General features: G+C 35.0%; 3 protein-coding genes across 4 annotated transcripts; 2 read left to right on the forward strand and 1 right to left on the reverse strand.

Annotated features, from left to right (window-relative positions):
* The first annotated feature begins 461 nt into the window (after positions 1–461).
* On the forward strand, positions 462–11,797 carry LOC110833147 (gamma Soluble NSF attachment protein 1). Its single transcript, XM_022070845.2, has 10 exons — positions 462–603; positions 2,303–2,370; positions 2,466–2,550; positions 3,074–3,091; positions 3,987–4,194; positions 4,736–4,806; positions 5,978–6,155; positions 7,175–7,408; positions 7,728–7,832; positions 8,749–11,797. The coding sequence occupies exons 1-9, from the start codon at positions 545–547 to the stop codon at positions 7,809–7,811; spliced, it is 1,005 nt and encodes a 334-aa protein (XP_021926537.1). The 5' UTR covers positions 462–544; the 3' UTR covers positions 7,812–7,832; positions 8,749–11,797.
* A 603-nt stretch (positions 11,798–12,400) lies between these two features.
* On the forward strand, positions 12,401–26,104 carry LOC110833144 (uncharacterized). 2 transcript variants are annotated; one of them, XM_022070838.2, is made up of 11 exons: positions 12,401–13,703; positions 19,016–19,198; positions 19,761–19,937; positions 20,368–20,577; positions 21,069–21,157; positions 22,227–22,414; positions 22,542–22,744; positions 23,975–24,157; positions 24,763–24,882; positions 25,014–25,130; positions 25,768–26,104. In XM_022070838.2, exons 1-11 carry the CDS (start codon positions 13,692–13,694, stop codon positions 25,867–25,869), a joined length of 1,584 nt encoding a protein of 527 aa, XP_021926530.1. In that variant the 5' UTR covers positions 12,401–13,691; the 3' UTR covers positions 25,870–26,104. The 2 variants fall into 2 exon arrangements, with proteins under 2 accessions (XP_021926530.1, XP_021926531.1); XM_022070839.2 differs by lacking the exon at positions 12,401–13,703 and adding an exon at positions 18,439–18,592.
* LOC110833146 (uncharacterized) lies at positions 14,390–18,370 on the reverse strand. Its single transcript, XM_022070844.1, has 5 exons — positions 17,770–18,370; positions 16,571–16,836; positions 16,011–16,123; positions 15,358–15,532; positions 14,390–14,784 (listed from the first exon to the last, which is right to left on the reverse strand). The coding sequence occupies exons 1-5, from the start codon at positions 18,092–18,094 to the stop codon at positions 14,608–14,610; spliced, it is 1,056 nt and encodes a 351-aa protein (XP_021926536.1). The 5' UTR covers positions 18,095–18,370; the 3' UTR covers positions 14,390–14,607.
* Positions 26,105–26,589: the final 485 nt, after the last annotated feature.

Genomic DNA, 26,589 nt, shown 5'->3' on the forward strand with positions numbered 1-26,589 from the left:
TATTTGAAAATTACGTTCATGGAGAAGAATGTCATAAGTTGGTAATATAGTGCAGTAGTTCAAACAACAGAGAGGGCAAGTCAATTTGCAAGATTGACATCACAAATATGATGCTACATTAGAATTCATTGATTCATACATATGTGTTTCACCGCAGATCAATTATATTTTATTTGTGTATGATATTTATAGACACAATTAAAGATTTGAATAGCAAAGCTTTCAATTTTTCGCAATCCGAGGAAGCTGACAACTCGCTATAAACAACTTACTAAGTTGTAGGCGTTTAGATCTTTCAGTAAATAAATCTATATAATCAAATAAATGAATTGTTAACAACTTTATTATGCAGTCTGAATACCGAAAGACCGTATAACTTAAAGGTTAATATAACTTTCAAAGTACCCATAAGCGGCTCCTCGATCAACAATAACTAATAATGTTGGTAGTGCCGTCGTTGAGTTAAGACGCTGGTGTGGTTACAGTATCAGAGAAAATCCATTTTAATACGGCTCAGAAATTTGCAAAGTAGTGTCTGTGTACTATGGCTGTTAATAAGAAGATAGAAGAAGGTTTAGATCATATAAAAGCGGCTGAAAAGAGGTAAGTTTTGTAGGTGATTATGTTAAGCGTCAGAAATACATCTGCTCTCTAGTGTCACTTCGAAGTGTCTTGTAGTCGAGTGTATTTAGTGAGGTTTATCATAACTATACACATCTAATTTCATTGTTTAGTTTTAAATGTGACATTACAAACTTTCGCCTGTACTTTTTTCTACATTTTATGATGCTTTAAATTAGAAGGCTGGTAAGGAGAAGATTGGAAACGGGTGTGGGAGGCGGGGGCGGATGGGTAGGCTAGTTATAACGAATAGGCCTATATCGCTGATTGTAGGTGTCTATTGTAACACAAGTATGTACAGCATTGTATAGCTAGTAGTTGAGACTACAAAAAAGATCCTCCGCTCACTGTTTTCAAGCTTACGGGATGCAGAGGCAATAGGTCTATGAGTTCTTTTGAGTTTCGATATTTTGTTCATACTTTGTCGTGTTTATTAATGGCCTACCACCATATATAAAATTGCGAAGCATACAAGTTTTATGATCACGGACCTAAATCTATGCCATCTTACAGTATTATCAAACCATGTCTTCAAAGTCATGAACAGTACAGTATTGCAGTCAAGTGGTTATCACTCCTGCTCGTGATTGGTAAGTCCTGGGTTCAGGTCTAGGCCCATAGGCTGGCTGACCTGACAGGTTTTTTGTGGTTATCCGAAACCCCTCCAGCATACACTGGGATGGCGCATTAAATTAGGCCTTGACTGCTTCCTTCCGATTCATTATTCACTAATCACTCCAACATTAAACACTATACAGCATGACCTACTGCTGGCATTTTTAAATATACCTTAATTATATAAAAAATATTACCATTTCAATCTTGATAAGAATGAACTAAAAGTTGTTAAGTAGTACTTCATGTGATAATTACACTTACATCGTTTGTCTCCATTAACATGGCATCAAGTAAAAGAAATTATACGTGCACTCAAGAGGCTAGAAGAGGTATAGGATGGTAAAAATGGGCATTTTGAGACTTAGGGGTGTTAGGGAATATATAGACCAGGGAATGTGTCCTGTGTATTATAAAGGAGGAGGCTGGAGCCACTTATTGAGATGTGAGGAAACCAGAAGTTGGAGAGAGAGAAGCTTGTAGAGCTTGCATTAAGTCAGATATGGAATTGGAAGGATAGCTACAAATAAAGATACAAACTGCACAAAGCCTTATTTGTTTAGTAAACACATCAGTATGGTTAAAATTAAATTAAATCTGTGGCGTAACAGCTCCAGAGAGCCAAAGCCGACTAGCTTGACTGCTGGCCTCACGTTCACATGCCTAAACAGAGGCGAATGGTCTTCCAACCAGATATAGGATGACGTGTGGTCAGCACGACGAACCCCCAGCCATTGGTAGCTTTCCTGACTGGATTACGCTACTCATTGTAGCTCCCCAATTTCCTCACGATGCTGGGTTGGCACTAGTCCCATACACTGGTCGAAAGCTCATGAGAAAATTTCTTCTCCCCCGAGACTCGAACCAGCGCGCATTCCGTATCACCGGTCCGAAGCATGATGCCTCAGACCGAGCGGCTACGGCGCGGGACCATCAGTATGGTTTACACATTTTTATAAAAATGTGCAAACCATTCTTATTTGGGTAGGTCTAAACAGCATTGCTGTTTTGTTGAAATATAGCAACAGTTTAATTCAGTAGACAGATTTATATTCTTCTGTTTCAGTCTGAAGACTTCTTTATTAAAATGGAGACCAGACTTTGATATTGCAGCAGATGAATACAGCAAAGCAGGTAGTGTGATACAGTTTATTAACTGGGAGTTCCTTGTATTTATGCTGAGCTGCCTTTTCACTGATAGATATTTATGCATTGTTTAATTGTTGCAGCTACTTGCTTTAAAAATGGCAAGTCATTTGAGCAGTGTAAAGAATGTCTGTTAAAAGCTGCTGATTGCCACAAGCAAAACAGATCGTATCCTTTTATAATCTATGTGCTGTTCTTTGTAATGTGGTTATATGTTGTCAGTTGGGCGTTTTACAACATATGCTAAGCATTCAGAGAAACATCTGTGTTACATAAATCCTCATTTGCTTATTATTTAGTAGTGATAAAATAAAATTGTGATTCCTTTTAGTTCATTTCATTTAGTCATGTTACATTTGATCAGCTGGTTAGGATTACAAATAAATACGAGAATGTCTCTCACCCAACTTGCAAAGGTGGTGATTTTGTGAGAAAAGCTAGATGTTTTTATAAATATTATTTTCTCTTAGAGTTATCATCTTGTATCTTATTTAGTGCTGAGAGGCACCTTTTCCCAGCCAGGAATAAATTCAACTGCTACCAAGGTACTTAATAGGCATGATATCCGCATACCAAAATGTCATGTATATCAAATAGAGGCAATGGGCAATAACCAACAACATGTAGTTTAGTGTTTTATATTGGAATATAGCTAATTGCAAGCAAATGTAATTCTTAACATGAAATTCAGATTATTCCATGCTGCCAAGTAAGTATTACAGTAACATGTTTGCAATGTGACAAACATTGTATATAAGTTTACACCATTTTGACAATGATATTTAAGGCCTCAGTGTCTAAAACAATTCCTTCTAATAGTTTAATCAGTAGCAGTCAGTCTATTAGACTGCTTACTTGGTATTTGTGTATGTGTATGTTATGGCCAGTCATAATTAACATTAGGTCTGTAGTTGATGTCACCATAAATGCTACAAATCCTCTCATTATAAACTTGAAAACATGCTTGAATTTGCATATTTCACACTATTCTAGCCAAGTTTGCACAAAGTATTTACTTTAATGCCTTTTTGGAAGGTGGGGGATAATAATTATGTATGCATGTGCTAGGTATCATGTGCTGTTATAACCAGAAAGGATTATTTGATTTCCTGCTTTCCACTTATTTGTTTTTTCCCAAGTTATTATTTTTCTGAGATAAGTTGCTTGCATCATTCTTTGCATGGTGCCCATGACATGAACATATATCAGACTTACCATGTCTGTCTGTATGATTCAACTTAGAACTGCTTGACAGATTTGGATGTAATTTGATATGGACATTATGCCATTGGAGTTCACCATAAAATCTTACTTTTTAATTTTCTACAATCGATAATAATAGCATGTTGCATGAACAAACTTATGAGGTAGGTTTTTAGAACATAAATCATTCATATAAAATTGTGAATTTAAGAAATGTATGTACCTGTTGTTTCAAGGCTGTTGCATCCTCATTGCAAATTCATGTACATACTCTGTTACCCACCTACTCTCACAGATCCACTCATACGTGAACTAAGATTCATATTCTGTAGTAGAGTAGTTCTGTAAATCATATTGTATTACAATTCATGTGCTAAATGGATCTTGGTGCTTTATTGTAGGTGTATTGATCAAGCAGTGCTTGTGTGCAAAGATTTGGGAGACTACAGGGATGTGGCATCACTGGCTGAAAGAGCGTGTAACTTGTACCAGCAACATGGCTCTCCTGATTCAGGTTCTGCATCATTGGATAAAGCAGCCAAATTATTGGAGTCACAGCATCCTGAGCAAGCACTCAGACTGTATCAGCGTGCTGCTGAAGTAGTTTTAGTATGTATCAGTTTTGCATGTATAGCTTAATCTCAATGTTTCAGCAGACAATCTTGTTACATCACCTGCTTAACTTTCCTCAATATATATAGTGGACTGCTGTCAGTTATCCATGCACAAATTATTAATTTTGTGAATTAAGTTTTCAGTTATTTTAAGTAAAGTTTCATTTAATTTATTCAGTTTCTACCAGTCTGTTTTCTGGTTTTTTCCTTCATTCCACAGTATGTGGCTGAAAGACATGGTAGGAGGTGAGAAGGCAAATTCTTTTTTCAGTTCTGTCAAGAAAATCCACATTGTCATTTTGACATCGTTGTTCAGATTCTCATTCATATCAGTCGCAAATGTTACAGTTGTAGCTCTTCTTCAAAAATATTTCTTTTCCATCTGCCATATTACTTTCTAAGCATAATTTTGAGTTATGCCATAAACTTTTGTTTGGCATAGGACAGGATGTAGTGGGCATCTCAGTGCTCATGTCAGTGTTTGCAGGATAACTGAAAAATGTATGAGTGATATTTTGTTTTTACTGTTGTTACAGATTGAAGATAGTCCCAGACAAGGGGCTGAATTTATGAGTAAAGTTGCACGTATCATGGTCAAACTACAGATGTGAGTTGTGCTTTATTACTATACTTCTTTATTCATAAGAAATAATTTACTTGAGGGAAAGTTGATAATAGATTTTAATGGAGAATACTTTATGTGCTTTGAGGATAAGAAAGTGGATTTTGAATTCCATGTCTGTCCATTTATCCAGCACCTAAATGTTTATATTCAATAGTTTAAAGATTTGTAACCCATGTAAGTTCCAAATGGCTATGAACATTAAGACAAAAAATTAGTTTTTCTTCCCTGAACATTGCAATGAACTAGCACTTATCACAAAAGTTTGTACACAATATTTATTAAATATAATTAATTTAATGGATGTGGTTTTCAAGTAGTTTTTGGTGGTATTCCCACATTGTGGTGTTAAGGTTTTGTATCAAAAATAATCCTGAAAGCTATTTTAGTTGTAACTTTGTTAACTGGCACTGCCTCCAGCTCTGTGGAGGTAATAAGAACTATGGAGATAAGGCTCCACACTCTTGACTCTGGCATTGGATACAGGTAATGTGTGGGGAACATCTTCATATGTCTATTAATATGCTACAACATTTCCATCACACTCAGCCAGAACTCTCAAACTAGCTGTCCAGCCTATAACTACTGAGCTGCTATGTCTCAGTAAATTAATACACAACTATATAAAAAAATAAGGGGACCACATTCTGAACAAGTGTAAGTGTAGACAACAAAAATATCTTTGAGCTGGACAGAGCTCCTCTGGAGATAAGTGTGACATAAGCATTTGTATTACGTAATTATGATCAGTCCTGTAGATAAAGTAAAATGACTAAGAAATTATATATAATTATAGGATGTGTAATTATTTACAGCCATATTTCCTTATTTTTAAGGAAATATAGGTTTATGATGTCATGTATGTGTCCATTCAGTTGTCTGTCTCCCAAAATGTTTGAATAGTTCACAGATTTTCATGAAACTTAGTGTGAACATCATGCCACTGAAGACAAATCCTATCTTTGTACAGTTTCTCTATATGTTTCATACAGTAAATTAAAATTTCTTTGTGATCATGTGTGCTGTTATAAGATTTTAAACTTGAAACTATAATTTGTGGCTCTTCTTCAGTTATTATTTATAAAATATTTATGTACTTTAATGCTTTAATCAAATTATCTTACCCTGAAAGGCAAGATTGTGGTTTTTGCTTCAGGTATGATCAGGCAGCTGATGCTCTACGCAGAGAAATAGGGTTGCACCAGCAGTCTGAAAACATAGCTGCTATTGGTCGCTTGGCTGTTGCATTGGTATTGGTACAGTTGGCACGTGGAGACACAGTTGCTGCAGAGAAGGCTTTCAAAGAATGGGGAAATTGCTGTGATGTTTCTGAGGTCAGCTGTAAAACTATTTTTTTAATAAGCAACTAACTAACTAACTAGATGGCTTACAGAACCCAAAGGTTCTTCACCGATTTAACCAAAGGCCTCCATAGGACCCTGTCCTGGGCCAGTAAAATCCAGTCTCCTTCCACTCCTATTTCCGATAGATCCCACCTGACATTATCCTCCCATCTACATCTAGGTCTCCCCAGTGGTCTCTTCCTCTCAGACTTCCCAGCCAATACATGGTGAACACATCTTGCCTCATCCATGTGCACTACATGACTTGCCCATCTCATTCTTCTTTACTTAATCACCCTGACAATATTGGGGGAGGAGTACAAATTTTTAAGCTCATTATTATGCAGCTTTCTCCATACCCCATCATCTTCTCTCCTAGGCTTAAATATCCTCCTCAACACCCTATTCTCAAACACCTGCAATCTATGTTCCTCCCAACTGCATTATATAAATTGTATGTCACTATAAAATGCAATCCATTTGTTTATATTATGGCTTCTGTCAGAACTCATACATGGGCATTATGGTAATATATTAGGTTCTTACAGAGCTGAGGATGACAGTTTTTCTGGATTATGGTACTGTGTAGACTTGTAAGCAGATACCAGCATTTTGGAGAATCATACTGTGTTGATTTCTCTGAAATAGTATCCACCTACAAGTCCACACAGCATCATAATGCAGAACAACAACATTGTCATAATGATAATTTATTTGCCTTGTACTTATGCATCCCTTTCCTAATAAAATTAAGAAAATGCACTAACAAATATTTCCACCAAAGTTACAAATAACAAGATAAATATATATATTATACCATGTACATAGTTTTCATGTGATGTTCTTATTATAAAATTTTTATAAAATCGTGTATCACCATAAAGAACAGTTATTTACACATCCATCTGCTCTTTCTATTTTCCATGTTCAGATGTTACTAGCTTCAGGTGTGATGTGACCTTTCCTTAAATTTCGTTGTGGCTGATTTTTGTAATTCTTTTTGCTAACAGGTACAGACTCTGGAGATGCTGTTGCAGGGTTTTGATGAGGAGGATCCCCAAGCAGCCAGGCAAGCTCTCAGCAGTCCTTTCATCAAGCATATGGATGTCGAATATTCCAGATTAGCTAGAGATTTGCCACTGCCTGAAGGTGAGGTGCCTGTACCCAAGCCATCTGTCCGAGAAAATGCTGCTCCATCATATGTGTCACCCAGAGCCCTTTCTGCAGCTGCTGGCAATGCTGAGGTACATGCTTACCATGCCATGGTAACAGTGGGCACACACACATACACAAGTTCAATAATTTAAAATTGTGTGTGTGTGTATATATATCTTCCCCCCTCCCCAAGGAACAGTTTTTTTTCTTCCTCCTCTCTGAAACCATTCATTGGATGCCTTGCGAAACCAGTATACCTTTCTGTTTTGGCTTGTAGTCATTCTTGTAGTTAATTTAACAACTTTGATATTATAAAGCCAGCAGCTAAAATGAGGTTTTAGATGTATGAATTCTGTTAAACACTGGCTGAGCAGGATGCTGATGGAATCTTACATTTTTATCATGCAGGAAGGAAGGAAACCAGTTGCAGGAGAATCAAATGAAACAAAGTCTCATCAAAGTGATGACGAATTTGAAGGTGGTCTATGCTGAAAAATAGATCACATTTCTGCTGTAAGTAAACAATTCTTATCATTTCATCTGTATCTATTCATTTCCTTTCTTTTTGGCTTCTTTTGTTCTCATATTTTACCACCTTCTGCAGTTATCTTATCTTCATAATTTTGAGACCTTGTCCCATTATAGATTTAGATACATTTTGGTACTTCGTGGAGGCTGCTTTAAAATTAAAAACAAATTGAATTTTTCCATTATCTGTCAGATATATAGAATACTTTGCATGAATCTGAAATTATGCTTTATTGATTCCCTCTGTGACATGTCAACTTACAATTAATTTGTACATGAAATAAAGTATAGATTAATTAAAATACATAACTTCAGTTTGAAACATTTTTCAGAGTGTTGCCTATTTACTGAAATACAAATTAAAATAATTTCTGCTTGTATTGTTTTATGTTTGTTTTTGCAGTTGAAGAAAATACAGTTAATATGTAACTAGTGATTAGTTTTGATAATTTAAGTACAGTGTGATATATATATATATATATATATATATATAATTTATGATGTAAGATTTAAATATTACATTATAAGCATGATAATAGGATATAGCAGACAGAAGGCAAATGAGTATAATTGAAAAAAGAGGTTCACTGTATTTCAGAGATGTTGTGCAAGATTTAGATCAGTATTGTTCTTCAGTACATGCTTAATTGCATGGTGAAGTAATTTGTAATTTCCCTGAAACAAGATTTGTATTAGTAAGAAACAAAAAAACAAGGCCACCGAGTATGTAAAATTGCAAAGAACACATTATAATGTGTTTATTCCAAACTCTAATGCACCATTCTATTCTTGTATTTCAGATAGTTTTAGCTAATAATGTTACAGGCTGCAGAGTTCGAGACCAGCTATCTCTTAATTTATTAGTATATCAAATTTGTTAATATTGTGTTCTCTTTTCCAGGATTCAAGATGTATATAAGGCACAGTATTGTTAAACTGTTATCAGTTATGTGATACATGTGCAATTTTTCTCATGTAGTATAGTAGATTGTACAAGTTCACAAAAGAGTGACTTTTCTTTTTCAGTATATACTATATATACCATCCATTTGAAATTTGTGTCTTTTCTTGGATTTGCAGGTTTGTTTTAATTCTGAATAGTTCAGATTGGCATAATATTACAGATCAAGGTTCATTTAAAATGTTACAGTGGCAAAATGGCAATGCAGGCTCTAGGTACAGAATCCAAAATGAAATTAATTGTTATTCCAATAATTTAAATTCTTTTTCCTTGCCATGTTTCAATCAACTGCTGTTTCAGTTCCCTTCAGTTTATTCATTAATTTATCATAAGACTCACTTTTAAAGTTTGTGTTCTTATATTCTTAACTTTTAACTTTCTAGTGCTGATAAACATTTATAAAGTGCAATTAAATCATGCCAAAACTTGTGGGTCTTTCATCTTGTTGCCATGCTGGTTTCCAGAAGATTGAAGTTATTGCAGATATCTGACTCCCAAGTTTTATTTTCTTCAGTACCATTTCTGGGACACACCCAGCCTCCTGTCCTGTGGGTACTGGGGTCCTTTCCTGGGGGTAAAGTGCAGCTGGGTCATGACACTGACCACTCACCCCTCACACCTATATCGCATGTAGCAGGACACCATTACTTCTTTTTACTGTGCACATTTATGCTGCCATTTGTATGGGCCTCTTAGGATACTGTAATCTTTAGATTTAAAGACCTCTGAAGAAGTTGGAATAATAGATCTGCTTAGCATTATGCTACTGGGATCTTAGTAGGATTTGATTTTTTCACAGTGTAGAGTCCAAAAATGGCTGTCTTCTGAGTTGTAGCACCATGTAGTCTGGCAGACGTTTACCAACATTTCAGAAGTCCTTGCTGCATCTATCATCAGGGCCCTGATGATAGATACAACCCATAAGACAGCCATCTTTCCCTGGAATTTTGTTTACATAATATCATAAATAAATTTTCAGTCTTGTACACAGGTTTCAAATGGATTTTAATTCCTGTCTTTATATGCAAGTTAAATTTAAGTGTATCGTTGTAGTGGGCAGTATGGTAGCTTTTATCTGATTTTAGAGGTTAGTGGTGAAATATGTCTTAGAAGAAAGGCATCCTAGTCATGTATTTCACCTCTCATGTACACATGATCTCTCTTAAAATGTATATCAGAGTTCAGTATTTTTTGACAGTGTTGAAGCAGATAAACTCTATATTCCAAACAATATAAACATAATTTTATGCTTATATTATATTATTACACGTACTTCTTGCTTTTTGTCTTGTAGTGCAAAAACTGTAGACTTTATATTTCATGTGGTATGCAACTTTTCCCCCTTTTGGCCCTCTCCATCTGTGAACTCTCTTGAAGGCTAATGGTAAAATGTCTTCCAGTATACTAAATAATTTTTGAAATTAGTTATATGTGTTTGTTAAATCACATTCATCTACAGTTCTCAATTAGCAGTATCTGTTTCCAACAAATGGTTTTTATGGATTTGCACTCTTTAAGTGCACTAGCCAAAATAATTGCTTTCTTCTGAGACCATATCACTCAGATTAAAAAAAATCTTGTATTGCTTGTACACTACATATATGAGAGATAATTAACTGCAGTAGATTCTATTGTCTTTTGGTTAAATGTTGAACTGCAAGTTCAGAGTCCATGTCAGCAGGAATAACATTGAATTTTCCCCCCAAAATTGCAGTATGCAGCTGAAAAGAATGGTATAGGAAACTTAAATTCTAAGCAACAATTTTTTTTTATCGTAAGCTGTAAGAAGAACATGTGGAGAAAAAGTAAAGGATACAATGCATGACACTTTTTCTAGCCTGTATCCTCATTTGATAAGAAAATACAGGCTTAAAGTAACGTCATGTTTGTATATTTGCCCCTCTATAATAACTTCTGGACCATCTGATTTGAGTTATATGAAACTGCTATGCATATCATGACACTACATCTTTGTATTTTTCAATTTTTTATTGTCAATAATTTCATGGTGGCCATGTGCACTGTCAAAATTGGAGCAATGCTGATAGCTTTAAAAGTATGGTTCTGAAATTTTCTGTGATATATTTTGAAAGAGTATATTGACTTTTTTATGTTCAAACAACATGGCAGCTTCATGAAATCTGTTTTTCAGCTTTGTTTTATGGTGATAACTAATAAACGTTTGGTGTTCAGCATGGGAAGATTGAGTGTAAGCATACAGATTTTATACAGATATGGTGTCGATGTGAAAACTTCAAAAATATTACTGGAAAATATAATAATATAGCTAGAATTTGTTCCAATGCAAATTACTAACACAATTAGATTACTAAATTGAAAAATTATTAATTTACAGTTCTTGCTAAACTCACAGTACAGGTGAACCTAGGTTATTGTTGCGCATCACTATGTTCCCACAATGATCTTTGGCTCCAGTTGATCAGCAATGTGTCTTCCATTGTTGTGCAGCAATGACCTCTTATGAAGACTGCCTGCCCCATTATAAAAATACAACACATATGGACAGGTCCATAAGGTGTTTTGTTACTCATGGTAGATATGAAGAACATGTAATCAATTTAGATTAGACCTATTAGTTGAAGCTTGATGTGTTGAGTCCTTCATAATACTGTTGGTCAGCTAGAGTTTCAAAACAAATTTCACAAGCAGTGTGAAGTGAGACACTCTTAACATTTGGTAGTAGTAGTAATAGATTAATTTGTTACAGAACTGGAAGGTATGGGGCTTTTCTGTTGTGGACTGTGTCAATGCCTTGTTGCACATTGAATTGTTACTGCATTTGAATAATTATTTATAATCAGATTTACTTAGAAGTAATTTATAAGATCTGCAGCTGGCTTTACTTCATAATATTTTTTAAAATTTCTTTAGGTGTTATAAGTGATCATATTACACAAGGAGAACACTAATTATGTGTAAATTCCTTGTGAAGGCATTTAATAAAATAAAAGAGTGTTTTTGTTGTGAACACGTTCCCTATTGTTAATAGATCTCTGCATCCAGTTCCATGAACTGGAATATTATGTTGTCCAGAGCATGTTAGATTTTGTGCTATATGGATGCTTAATGCATGTATCAGGCTATTGTAAATATTTATACATGAAACTACTCAAGAATAAATGAGTTCCTGAACACTCATAATTTCAGCAGTCTTAGGAATGAAATGGATGATGATCAGTAAGTTATTGTTATATTAGTTTTAAATTGTGTGTCATCTTCAGATAATTGCATTTATATTTAAGAGGGTTCATTATGGTCTTTCTTTATGCTTAAGTGGTAAGAAACAAAGTTAGGAAAGGAAGATACAGGGTAAAGGATTAAGATATGAAGAAAATTAATTCATTTTTAATTTTAATGGACTTGTTCATATTTTTCCCCCTCCACCCCATGAGTATGATATTAAAAGGTATTTAAAATTTCAATTTCTGACATTATCCACATTTGAAAAACCATCTTTAGCATATAAAATTACCTTTTGTAGCTTGTGTGTGCCATTGCTGTTCTGCATGGATAGGCTTTGAAAAATGGCAAATATTAAATATGGTGTTCTCAGTCTGTATCTCCAGTATAGATGAATCAGCCTACACTACTTTGAACATCCAAAAAATTTACTGTACTAAATACTAAATTTCATATTGTGCAAGAGCCATAGAATACTTTTCTACATTATGGATTCATTTGAAATCATAAACTTTTTGTCTGTGTGATTCCCTGACTACTTATAGATTTAAATAAAAATGGATATCAGGTGTAACTCTTTAAAACCAAGAACATTTAAGAACTCAGTCTGTTTCACAAAGACAGCACAACACTTCATCTCTACAAAAATTCAGTGCTTAACACTGGTTAAGGAAATAATTGCTGTTTGCAGTTAAAATCATACAAGACCCATAAATGCAGAATTACTGAATGTTAAAGCAGGGTGTACATATAGTTTCCACTCAACTTTAAAAAGTTTACGAAGTGTCAAGGAAAGCAGTCAAAGAATAATGTAGATATAGGTCAGTTGTTCTGAGTTACAGAATTTTGCTGAACATTTTATGTTGCCTGTTTGTATCTTCTTTGCACGTAGTGTATGAAATGAACTAATAGTATGGAGGTTGCATTTGTTCATCTGGTTATTTATTCTCATGTGCATATTGCGTCTTTTATGCATCTCAACTTCCTTTATTGCACCGAATGCATCATCTTAATTATCCATTACATTTGTGGCTGGCTATGGGGCTAGACGATCGGAGTTCGATCCGAAGTATAGAAAGTACAGGTATTTTTTCTTAGCAACCATGTCAATACCTGATCTGGGACCACCCCTTGGAAACTGCGGGGTTTAGCGCCCTCCATATAATCCCGAGGTCAGGAGTGGGTGGATCTTTACCTACGCGGCACCAAAGCGTGCTATTAAAAGACATGCACAAGCAAATATCGCCCCTTTGTTTACAAATTTAGAATATTGCTTTATAAACATTAGCTTACTTAATAAGCAGTGAAGCCCACATTATGTAATCCCTATTATCTTCGCCATTTATCTCTTAAGCTAAAAGATCAACACTTTTGTTTACAAATACCTCCGTACTTCACTCAGAATGAGATCAGTTGCTAAAAACACAAATAAAACGTTCATTGAATTTTGAAAGTCATAATAAAGACGAACTTTTGGGACATTTAAATGTGCAATGTCTGGTTTCGATCTTTTCAATACCGCTTATAAAATATTTTCCACGAGCCACCACTGGACATTTACTGCGTTCTGCCATCTTTCGGATAATCTGTATGTAACAATACGTACATCTTGGTCGAATCACCACAGAGTCGTTGCATCGTGTAGTGGTTGTTAGGTGTATGATATTGCTTCACGTTCATATATGGCTCGAGTGGTAGGTAGAGCTGCACTCATTGCTTTAAAGTAAATACATTGCTGCTGTTTGTCATGTTAATTAATTTTAGGTTATGTAGTGTGAATAGTATAGTAAGTCGTGTTACTTAATGTTAAATTATGGTTATAAGTCCGGATGCAGACAAATTTCCTTTCATAACTTAAGCACCTGTATGTTTGTGGGTATCAGTGAGTACTTTTTAAAAAACAAAATGCCACAATTATAAAACTAAAATTTGGTTGATTTTGAACAGCACACAAAAGAGAAAGGCATGTTCAACTTGGATATTTAATTGTAACAATTTTTAATTAGTTTGGTGTAACATGTAGATAATATACATTACAAGATGTAATTAGTTATATGTATGACCTTTTACTCTCATTTCATTGGTATAAAATGATTCTCCATGACAGAACTGCTGTTAAGGAAATAATTGATGTTTACACTGAGATTTATATGAAACCCATAATTACGTAAAGCAGGTTTAACATGTAGTTAACACTGGGCTTTAAAGGGTTGATGTGTTGTCTGGGTTGCACACCAAGTAGTGTAGGAAGGTCAGTGAATTTAAATTAACAAGGTTAAAGAGCAGAACAGTTGGTTCTGGAAACAGATACTGGATGTTAAGATTAGTGGTATGGCTCTGTCTTGAGGTAAGAATTCATTAATGAATATGGTGGTGAGAGTCATGTATAGCAATTTAATATTTTATTATATTACAGATAATTTCATTTATTTTCAAAGGTTAATTTACAATTGTGCATTGGGCTTGTTGACAAACAGATGCGTCTTCTGGTCCGTACTTCTTCTCATTAGAACATTACAAACTAATGAATCATTTGTGTAGGTTTAAAAAACTGATTATGCAATTTCTATTGACCCATTAGAAAAAATTAACCAACACTTAGTACCGTGCTGATACAACATGTGCAGTTACAGTCTGGTACTTCATCATATTGCACAAATAAACGTACAGCATATCTTCATTTGGAAAGAAAGCAGTTAGTACCCATCCTGAAATAGCTCCAATGTTGCGAAATAGATTCAGGTTGTTCCACACTTTCAATGCATCTGCAGTGTCCTGCACAAGACAATCAACAAATGCATATAAATGTATATACACTGTTAATCAGCTAAAAAAATGATCATTCAGTTCATTCTGTGGACCAAAATGTATTTGATGCAAGATATGTCACAGAAATATAAAGTTAATGAACAGAAGAACTTTGAAGAACAGTAAATAGAAAATTCAAATAAACTGTAATACTATTTATAAAAAAATTCTGGAAATATATACTGCCTATTTTCTACAAATGTGCCAATCTAGCAAAATCTAACGACATCAATGAAGCAGACTTTCTTGATAAGTCACTCAGCTAGTCATGAAATTCCCAGCCTTTTATGGAACTAATGTTCATTGCCATATTCACAGAGTTCATGACTGGTACTTCTCCTGAGTGAAATGAATCCAGTCCACAACCTACTACCCTATTTCTTTTAAACATTTTAATATTACAATTTCATGTCTTTCAAGTCCCACTTTTATAAATATCCCAACACAATAAGGTAAGCCACCATACTTGTAACTTAATCATGCACTTCATAACTGATATAACAGTATTTATATTTAGTCCTGACTACAATGTTTGCATACCGAAACATTCTTAACTGATGTGCTGTATGGTGAAAGGACCAGCCAGTCATCCCATTTTGTTGTCACAAAGGTTAAGACAAGTGTGGACATATAAACAGCAAGAACCAGAATTGTAGTGATATGGTATCTAAATAAGTCTGCCAAGTAAGGAACATGCATATGTTTAGCATCACATCTGTAAAAGAGATACAGAAATCATGTACATGAAAACAGTAAAGAAACCTCATGAAACAATATAGATGATCAAAATGAACAAGACCATAAAAATATTAAGTGAAAGAAAATTCATTAAATATATTTTCCATAAAATATTATTTACTTCATTTAGTTTAATTCATTCTTGTGACTATTAAAGTGAGTTATAATTAACATAGTTTTCAATTCATTAATTCTCTTACCTGTGTTATGTGCATAATCATGTATCATGTTGTTCTGTGAGTACAATCTCCATTCTGCATGATATTTAGTTTTATTTTTTGTGTTACTACTTCTTGATACCAGATTTGTTTCTTATGTATTATGTGTGTCATCTTGAAGCTGTACCATCATCTAATTTGATCTGAATACTGTTCATAATAGTAAAATTTCAATATGCCATTTAATTTAGGACACAATCACTAAATCATTCCTACAGTTATGATTTAAAACCTTACCTGTCCAGTATAGAGATGAAGCAGAAAATACACAGGACATGGAATAAAGTTTGATATATTCTGGCATATTGTGTATACATGTACACAAAGTTGGAGTCCCCAGCATAATACACCTGCACTTGTAAACAAAATGGTCATTCATTAATTTTGTTTATCTAGTAACATATTAAAATTCACCATCAAATTTTTGCTGAGAATATAAACCCACATTTCTACAAACATTTGCACATATTTATTCAACATTAAATCGTGCCAGTATCAGTTACTTTGAAATTTACACAAAATACTGTCTAAACTCCATGCTATGAATGCATTCTGAGTGGAAATAAATCTCCACTCATTCCTAACCTCAACACTACACCGAGATGAATTGCTAGCTTCATAGTCTGGCTACCTTCACCCCCAGGAAAGAGTCCCTGGTACTGTTGCAAACAAGAGTTGGTGGGCCCCAGACAGGATGTTATTGTGATTATATACACTCAAACCATTATTGTGTGTTTAACTCCTCATGACAGAATTTCCTGCCAAATTTTAAGCAATCTGTTTGGGTTCAGACTCACCAGAATTATATGCAATAATGCCATGCCACCAAGCAAGCCATGACATAATGTGTAGAATGGATGGCACCACTTCTGGACAAGTATGGCAAGTTCAAGAGGTGTCCCAACAGACTTTGAATTTTCCACATTGATAATGTCTCCTTCAGTATAATGTAATGGATGGAACATCTTTCTCCTTGGTGTAGTAGCAAACCCATTCTTACATTCAACATACACCTTGTCTGAGGGAAGACTAGTAGGAGGTGGATCCAAAGTGGAACAGTTACCTGATGACAAAAATATTAGATGATCCTCCTATAAGTAGGCAGTAGCAGAAACCCACTGTCTTCATGAAAATATTAAAATTGAAGGCATTGTTCATATTAACTACTCTACTACACTTGAACTCTGATATGTGGGACACATGAGTAAGCAAAAATTTCTGGGAAGAACCTACGATACCTACATTTCTTCATATGCTTCAGTCTATATGGTGAAATTTACAACTGAAAATTAAACATTATATTGTACAATGATCCATTTTGCCATTGACCCATACAAAATATCAATGATCATAGAAATACATTTTGTCGGGTATACTCTCAAATTTTCACATCAGTGCATGCTTATACTTTTTAATTTCAAAACTTTTCATACAGAATTTGTATGTACAGCTATAAAAGAGGACCCTATCTTAAGTGATGCTAGTGTCATTCCCATGTCAGATATTTGCACAGTTGCCATGTTATTAATGGTTGAACATTTAAAAATACAAGGTTGATTTACTGTTCTTAGTCTCAGTAATAAATATGTCATCTCTTGCATACTAGCTTCATATCATTCATTATTCATGTCACTGCTCAGTATACACATCTGCATATCAGTGAATGGATTGGGCAACCGTGTCTAGTTTTTGGGGTCCGCAGTGGCTGCGCAGTCTGAGGCATGGGCCTTCTGCCGCTTGGTCGCTGGGACAGTGGGTTTGAATCCCACTCTCAAGCTATGGATGTTTGTCTGCATTTTTCTGTGTTATGCTGTCCTGTGTACAGGTAGAGGCCTTGCGACAGGCCGATCCCTCATCCAAGGACTCCTACCGAATGTCTATAGATCAAGCCAACGAAAAGTTGGGACCCACAGTGCTCAGGCACTTGAACGAGTCATTCCCAGTATCTAGTTTTGGCAGATGTATTGCCAGAATTAATGTTGCCTTCTTTGTTTACCTGTATCAAATCCAGTAGGTTCACCAATTATGTCATCATTCAATTCTTCCAGTAGAGCTGAGATGAGTGTCTTAGGAATGTCTCTTCTATCATGTGACTTGCTATCATATGACGTATTCTTAAAATGTCTCTTCTGTTTATGTACGAGATCTCCCGCCTCCACTTGAACATCTCTGTCCTCAGAAACCTGTTTTCTGGCAATCTGTTTTGTCAGTTCTAAACGTCCTTGTATTTCTAATGGCTGGTCTGCCTGCAATCCTTTCATAGTCTTCTTTGCTCTCTTACTTTGTTTCTGCAGTTGAGATGGGCTTTCTTTCCTTTCCATGACTTTTGTCAAGAAAATATACCAGCTAAAAAAAATGCAAATAACTCACTAATGACTTACGGAACTCGAAGGATCATCAGTACGTTTCCATAAATATAAAATAACAATTAATTCAAATGCATTAGGTGATCTGATGGGTTTTCAAACTGTCCACGTTAACACTTTTCAGAATTATGCCACATTTCGCTTCTCAAAATTCCATAATTGGTCCGAACATTCCAATAATGCTTGTTATCACAGATACCCATAAATTGGGCAATAAATAACGTTACAGTCACTCACCAGTATTCTGTTACACCTTATTTGGAGCAACATACATCGTATGTGGAGACATCTTGGCATGATTCACAAGAACTCCTATTCACAGAAGATTTCGCAACAAGTCATCGGCTGTTGATGAGCCATTTGATCTGATCACAAAGCAGTTTATATCTGCATGACCATTATGTTACGGTTGCGAGCCAGACTTAACTTTTCTTCTGTTTTGTCTGTGGGACGGTAAGATTTAATTTTATTATGAAAGCCGAGCGCGATACAATATTAAAATAACACGTAAAGTGTTATTTTAATATTGTATCGTATTATATCAGACTACTTTATGGTTCAGTACATTTCAGTAAGGGGGTAATGAATTGTATATTATAATCATGTCATTGTTTAAGGAACTCTCATTTTATTGGGAGACTTTCAACAAATGGATAGAAGTTAACATTTTTACCGACTGGACTTCTGTCATATCGCCGTTGTGTTTACTTATGAATCCTTCAAAGGGTGCAGCACTGTAAACACGGCGTAACGATTCTTTGCATTGGAGTTATGGACAGTTGTTATATTTGCTGAGAACAAAAATACTCAGATACAAGGAACTGTAATTTTATATTTTGTGGAATGAGTGATTGTGTCTTGCATTCTGCCCATTAGATTGACATGAGTACCAGGCCTCAGCATTACTGCTTGAAGTGGAACAACTATCAAAGCCATGTGGCTGAAATATTTACACAGCTCCTGCAAGCAGAATCTATGGTGGATGTAACTTTATGTACTGAGGGTCAAAAAATTCATGCTCATCGTATTGTTCTATCAGCATGTAGCCCCTATTTTCAGGTATGGTCATACTTGTTGAAAGTTTATCTTTTTAGTCTGGTATCATATTCTTGCCTCTCAGTCAACATGCCTTTTAAAAGTTCTCCCTTTCATGACTTTATTGCAGCCCCTTATTGTCTTCCCCATCTTCACTTTGTTGATCCATGTGTTCACTAATTTTTATTCATCCTGCCGAGATTCATTCTCATGGTAATGAATATGATGAGTATCTTCTGGGATCTTACACCATGCAGTCTCATAGAAACTAATTGACATTTCAGAGGTATTTACTACCTCCTTGATCAAGGTGACTGATGATGGGGCATCTCTGAAACATCAATCATTTTCTACATGACTACGCAGCACAATATCCCAGAAGAAAGTCATCTTTATTCATCTTTATTTATCCACAGGGATATTAAGATATTATGAAAAGGGTGTCTTGTTAATTTTTAAATCTCATTCATAGTACCATGCCTAGAAAATAATATAATTGCATAAAATTTTTTCCATAAAACAGCAGTGTAGTATTTCTTGTTTTTTTACATCACAGTCTGCATGAGAAAGGATTCAATTTTTTCAGGATATTTTAACCAATACAGAAGATTCTCATCCCTATATAATTTTAAGTGAAATGAGTTCTGATGATGTAAGATCGATAGTTGAATTCATATATCGTGGAGAGCTAAATGTTGGTGCCGATCATTTTTCATCTGTCCTGAAAATAGCTGAAGTGTTGCAAATAAGGGGCCTTATGGAAGTAAGTACTGAATTTCAATTTATGTTGTGGCTTTTATATGTTAAGTTGTTACTACTACTACTTCTTCTTAACTTATGTATTTATATGTTGAATATATATAGTTCCAAATTAAGCATGGCAGCATATGAAATAATTTTGTGTGTAGTCTGGTAGAAGTTGACTAACATTTCAAAGATTCTTTGTAAACTTCTACCAAGTTACACAGTGCTACAACCCAGAAGAGAGCCATATTTATACTCAGTATCATAAGAATCTCAGATCACTGTGTACAGAGTTGATTTAGAATTTATGTATGGGTAAAACTGAGCTGCAGATCACCAGTTGAGCCTTACTAATCAAGGGACATCTTATGTATGTGAATTCATTATGTATATTATTTCTGTACTTATTTGATTCAGCTCATTATTATAAAATATCTCTATTATATCAGGTCAGTAACCACTTACCCATGTTGGGAAATGAAAATAGTGATGAATCTAATCCAGAAACTCTGTCGTCATCTCCAGCATTGGAAGGAAATCCAGAGTCAAATCATTGTTTGAATATGTTGCCAGATGTGTCACAGACAGAATCAGTAGATATTTTTGTGGAAGCTTCTGAAAGAGTACATGAAGAGCCTTCTACAGTAAATACAAAATTGGCAAGTTCACTCCAAATGTATTACTTTTCTATTATTAAGAAAGAATATTTGAACCTAAGAAGATGAAGTGACAGGTAACTCGAGAAAATTGCATGAGGGGCTTCATATTTTGTACTCTGTAACAAATACCATTAGGTTCATAAAATAAGGATGATTGAGACAAGTTGGGCATGTAGCATGCATGAGAGGAAAGAGAGAAAGAGATCAAAAATTCAAACTAAATTTTGGTTCAATGTTATGGAGAGAAGAGACCTTGTCTAATAGAGCTTTAACTGCCACTCTGAACATCATCGTGGTAGAGGACTAAATACAGAGGTCCTTTACTTTTAATTCAGTTTTAATTTAATATAATAAAATTATTTGAATTTTAAATGTGAATGAACAGCAGTCAACCTCAGTTGATGTAAGATTCTTTTGGGCTTAACAGAAGTATAACAGTGACATTGTAGTATTTTTATTATATTTTACTATAATGTTAAATATTATTTTAGGAGTCAAAGGATCAACCACAGTCTGATAAGAAAGATGAAGATGAGAAGAAGAAGAAACACAGAAGGGAAACAAGTAAGAAGTATTACAGGTTAGTATTGAGAATTTTAATTACTATATTTCCTCAATTTTAAGGCACCATGATTTAGTAATAGGTTTTCAGGAAAAATGATTCTGCATCCACCCTGACTTCATAAATTTTAAAACTTGAAGATGTGTGTATTAAAATCGAGGAAGTAACAGTAGTACTACTCTGCATTTCAGATGGAGCTTATTCCCCATAATGACATTTTGTTGAATATTTGTATCCTTGCATAGCACATTTCTTTTACCAACGTAAAATCTGGATGACAATGTGAACTTTTAGTGTGCTTCTAAGTGTGTAGGACAATCTTCGTCAGTTATAAAATGTGTAAAAATATTCATGTTCTGATATACCTCATGGAGAATTATTATAAACATAATGGTTGGGCTGTTGAAGAGTGTCTTTCGTACTGTCTCTGTGCATTTGCAAAATTTTTGCAGAGTCTGAGAAAAAAGTCTTCAGTTGTAGCACAGATGTAATGCAAAACAATTATTTTTGTGAGATATGTAGGTGGGTGTATTTTATTTCACCTATGGCACTCGGTTTAGAAGACAACGTTCATGTGAACATATTTATAGTCATTTATCATCATCTGTGGCTTTTCAACACAGTGTGGGTCATTCTCTGTCTCTTTTTTGGAGGTTACGTAATCAAATTTTTAGTCATTGTATGACTATAATCAGAAGTCAATAATTTTTATATTTCATCAGTTGCATATCTCTATGTGAAATTGGCAGTTTAAAGTAGAAATTTTGTTGACTTCTCTTTGTTGTTTTCTGTTCAGAATACTGTTTTTAGTAAGGAAGATGTATTTCCTTTTATTTATTTGTTCAAGTGCCCTATACATTTCATTTCAGTATTATTAACACAGCTTTAGCATTTCATTCTATGGTATTTGACATGTCAAAGGATTACACTTGCCCTGGAATGTGTGCAAGAGTGAGGAAGACTGTCCTTTGAAATTTCTTTTCTCTTGATGATAATTTGGACTGATTTTATGTTTTACCATAGCTATTTCTGCAGGAATTTAGCTTTCAAATAAGTTATCATTCCTGTTGAAGTTTTCTTTCTTCAGTGAAGACATGTTGTTGGCAGCATTAGAGGACCTTCGAGCAGGGCGAGCTCTTGTGGAAACAGCTGCAACATATCGCATTCCTCGCTCAACTCTGTATGTAAGAGCTCGAGCACAAGGCATTCCTCTTACTATCACGAGACAGGAACATTCTGGTGAAAGAGTACAAGCTGCAGTTCAAGCTGTTGCAGGTAAGTTGACTCCATTTTGAATTTTGTGGGGTAGCAATTATCACTCTGCTTTATATTCCTGGCAAGGATCTGCTCCATTATATAATCTGTAGTAGAATCCTTCCCACTCTCTAAGTTGTTGTTGCAGGTGGTGCAAGTTTGCAGCAGGCAGCTGAACTCTTTAAGATTCCAAAGACGGTACTTTGGCGACGTGTACAGAAGGAAATGGGTAGTTATGCAATGAGTCGTCGAGCCAGGATGAAGCAGTCATATGGCTTGGATAAGAAGCAGGCAGCAGTAAAGGCATTGGAAAGAGGGGAAAACCTCACCAAAGTGTCTCACCAGTTTCAGGTGATAAGCAGACTCTCTTAACATAATCATATAGCTGTAAAGAGTTTTTTAATTTTTTTTTTCTACCCTGGGAGGGAGGTCAATTGAGGACATTTGAGAACAAGGTGTTGATAAGAATATTTGGACCTAAGAGAGAGAGGCATGTTGTTAGACCATATCTCCAGTTATGCATATATCTTGATATTCCCTTTTGGCCTTGGTGTCATTTTATATTAATATTGTGGCTATAATGTTCTTGGGGGGGGGGGGGGGGGGGTTGACTGGTACTCTTCTATTTTTAACTATTAGTTTCAATGACGACAACTTAGTCACCATCCTGAAAACATTATTTTAGCATTTGATGTGTGATTGCTTTAAATTGAACATAACTGTTGTTGTTGTAGCTGTTGGCTGAGTGTATACTCTCTGCAAAATGTATGTAATTTTTGACAGATTTTAACTTGCATTTTGATACTGTATACTTTTCTTAGATTCTAACCATTATATGTTGTAAAAATATTCATACATTGTTTAATCTGCTGAACATTCCAGTAAGGTGTTATGGTGAAGGTAAGCACTGAGCTTATAATTTTCTCATTTCCTGATATTTACACTTTCCCATAATTTACACCATTTTTTTATCAATCCCCAGGTGGTGTTCTACTGTATATCATTTAGTTTTGTGCTGACTATGGACTGAACCTTGTGGCAAAGTGGTTAACACTTGCTCTATAGTTGGAAGGTTCTGGGTTGAAATCTTAGTCCAAAAACTAGGTATCCTTAATGAGTCCTTTTATACAAATGTCAGGATAGGACCATAAATTAGTCCATGATAACTTTTTCCTTATCCAATTTAATTCATTATTAATCATCCCGGCATAAACTAAAGTTTGCTGTAAAACATAAGAATTCTCATCCTCAACTGTGATGAATACATATATGAGGTCAGCCGATTATTAAAATACTGCAATCAGCTATATAAAACTGAGTTAAACCATCAAGCCTGTAGCAGGTGGTTGAGACTGGAGATATTTTTGGAGAGATAGAAGTTTATGTGGACGTATATACATTGTGTTTCTTGGCACATTCCACGTATCTATTATTACAGTCGATAGTCAGAATGTTAATTCCAATTTATAGGTAGTGATTTTAATTGGTTGGTTGCAGTTTTAAATTATTGCTCAATATTTGGCTTCTTAATTTTTTCAGATACAACCATATCTGAAGTAATATAATTAATTATACTTGCAGATACCAAAGACAACTTTGTTTCGTGAAAAAGTTAGATTGGTAGAAGCCGGAAGACTCCCGTGGTCATGTCTGCGGAAACGAGATCCTGATATTGGTGGTTTCAAGCAGCACAGACTTCGTGAAGCTGTAGCAGCTTGTAAAAAGAGAAAGATGTCACAAGCTGTGGCTTCTGTCACGTTTCAGGTACAACAGGATACCACTGAACTATAAGAGTCGGTCAACCAAAGATGAAATTAGTGTTTAGAAATTATCTCTTCATGTCTATCTGACTGAAAAATGTGTTGGGTGTCACTGTCATTGAACAACTTGAGATGTTATTTTATGTTAGAGATTCTAAAGTTAAGCCCATGATAATACTTCTGAACATTGTTTAGTCAGGATAACTATTTTGTTTAAAAATTTAAAAAACGTCTTGTTATATCATATACAGTAATAATAATGTAATGTATTATAATTTGAAAGAAACCATTCCAATGTCATTACTACTGAATATTTTTATATTGTATGGTCAAAAGGTTTATAGTGATGTGTGAGGTTGACAATACGAAGATAGTGAATAGCAGGGTATTTGAAAACTAACAGTATCTGATTTCTAATATTAATTTGGTGCATAACTAAAACTATAACTGAAAGATTACTTTTAATCTAATGATCTTAAAGGTGTGATTAAGAAATTTCAGATTATGAACCTCATGATTAAGAAATTCACACTGCTTGAGAATTTTTTTAAAAATGTTACTTAAAATAGCTTTCTTCCTTCTCTAAGAAATACTGTGTGGGTGTTACAGGTTCCAAAAACTACAATCTGGCGGAAGCTTCAGCAGGGTTCTAGGCCAGAATCAGCTGAGCCTGAAGAGAGTGATGCTGTGGTCCACTTGCAGGAACGCACAGAATTTTCATTTAGTGAGGTTTGGCACAACAGTATTAAGAATTGTTTAAAATCATCATATGCCAGAAGAAAATACATGAGTATGTACAGAAATGAATATTTTTCTAAGGCACTACATATCATTCAAAATTTTTGGTTCTTGTGTTGCAGGTCTCAACACAAATTCCAGTCACATACATTGATGAATCAGACTTCTCTGAAGCTTCTCTCATCATTCTCACTGCTGGTAGCAGTGAAAGTATGGAAGAGCAGATTATAGTTGATAGGGTAAGTTGAATATCTCTAGGGAGTTTGTTAAGAAATGTACTTCATACCCTACCTCCCCTTTCTCACTTCTTGGTTCATTTATTATGTAAAAGACTTGCATATATTTTAATTTTTACTACTTTGTATTCAAAACTCCCTGCATATTTGAATCCTTTTCAGTGAACTTAGCTATAGTACAGACTTGTTAATTTGAAGTTCAAGGAATCAAAATTATATTTGTTTCTATTTAGTAAGAATTAAAATAGATGTCTAACATAGTCATCCATCTGCCTGCACCTGACAAATTTCATGTTTTCGTTCTGATTGAAGTATCTGAATTGCTGTGTAAATGTCATGAGTACTTGAAGATTTCTGTCTTCTGGGTTGTTGCGCTGTGTAGTCTGGTCGATGTTAACCAACGTTTCAGAGGTCATACTGCCTCCGTCATCAGGGCGATGAATATAATATTCATCGCCCTGATGACGGAGGCAGTATGACCTCTGAAACGTTGGTTAACATCGACCAGACTACACAGCGCAACAACCCAGAAGACAGAAATCTTCATATTCACCGCTGTGAGAACCTCAAGTCTTACGTCATGAGTACTTGTACTAAAACTATACTGTAGTAGGTAGCTGATAATATATTTGGTTGCCAGGATTCCATGCCTGATGAAGGCCAAGAATCCAGGAGCAGTCCAATGAAAGAAGTACCTTCAGCAACAAACTGCCCAAGCCAAAACACTTCTTCAGCTACATAGTACCTCCGCTTGACATTGCTGTATTTTGCAAAATATTTCCATATTTTCACTATTTATGAAGGTTTAATAAGTAGTACATTTCTCTGTTTAATTGGTTTAGTTTGTTACTAGATTCCATTTTGTTCAAGACTCGAACATCTTTTGAATAAAATGGCACAATTTAATATAGCATTAAAAGATGTTTAAATACATGGTCCTCTTACTCTGTTGATGAAAACCATTGTTTTATGTGAAATATTTATAGTGTTTTGTATTTCTGTTACCTATTTCATATATTCTTCCCACCCAGCCTGCTATCCAGTGGGTACTGAGCTGCTTTCCCAGGAGTAAAGCATGATTTGGGCATGGCACTGACCACTCAGCCGTATCGAGTGCAAGGATGAGAGTGACTAAGAGTTATATCTTGATTTCCCCCCCCGAAGCGCCTACGTGGCATGTGGGACAGCTTTTCCTTAATTCCACATCATATTTCAACATTTGGGTTCATACAATCGATATGTATGTAAATAGGTAATTGGAATCTTGGTTTTTATGTGATTATTATAATATCGTTAGCTAACACGGGTGAATCTTGTGATTTGTATAAGCCGAATGGTTTTGAATTACGAAAGCAATTAAATTTAGTAGATTTTGGACGGTTGGGAAATCTTCCTTTGCGGCCGGTTACTGCTGACATCTGTAGCGATGATCTGTACCTTGTAGGTAGTTCAGCTTCCTTCA

The sequence above is a fragment of the Zootermopsis nevadensis genome, unplaced genomic scaffold, assembly GCF_977971745.1.
Source record: "Zootermopsis nevadensis isolate Lab colony 2312 unplaced genomic scaffold, Znev_1.0 Znev_ptg000001l, whole genome shotgun sequence".
Taxonomy (NCBI): Eukaryota; Metazoa; Arthropoda; class Insecta; order Blattodea; family Termopsidae; genus Zootermopsis; species Zootermopsis nevadensis.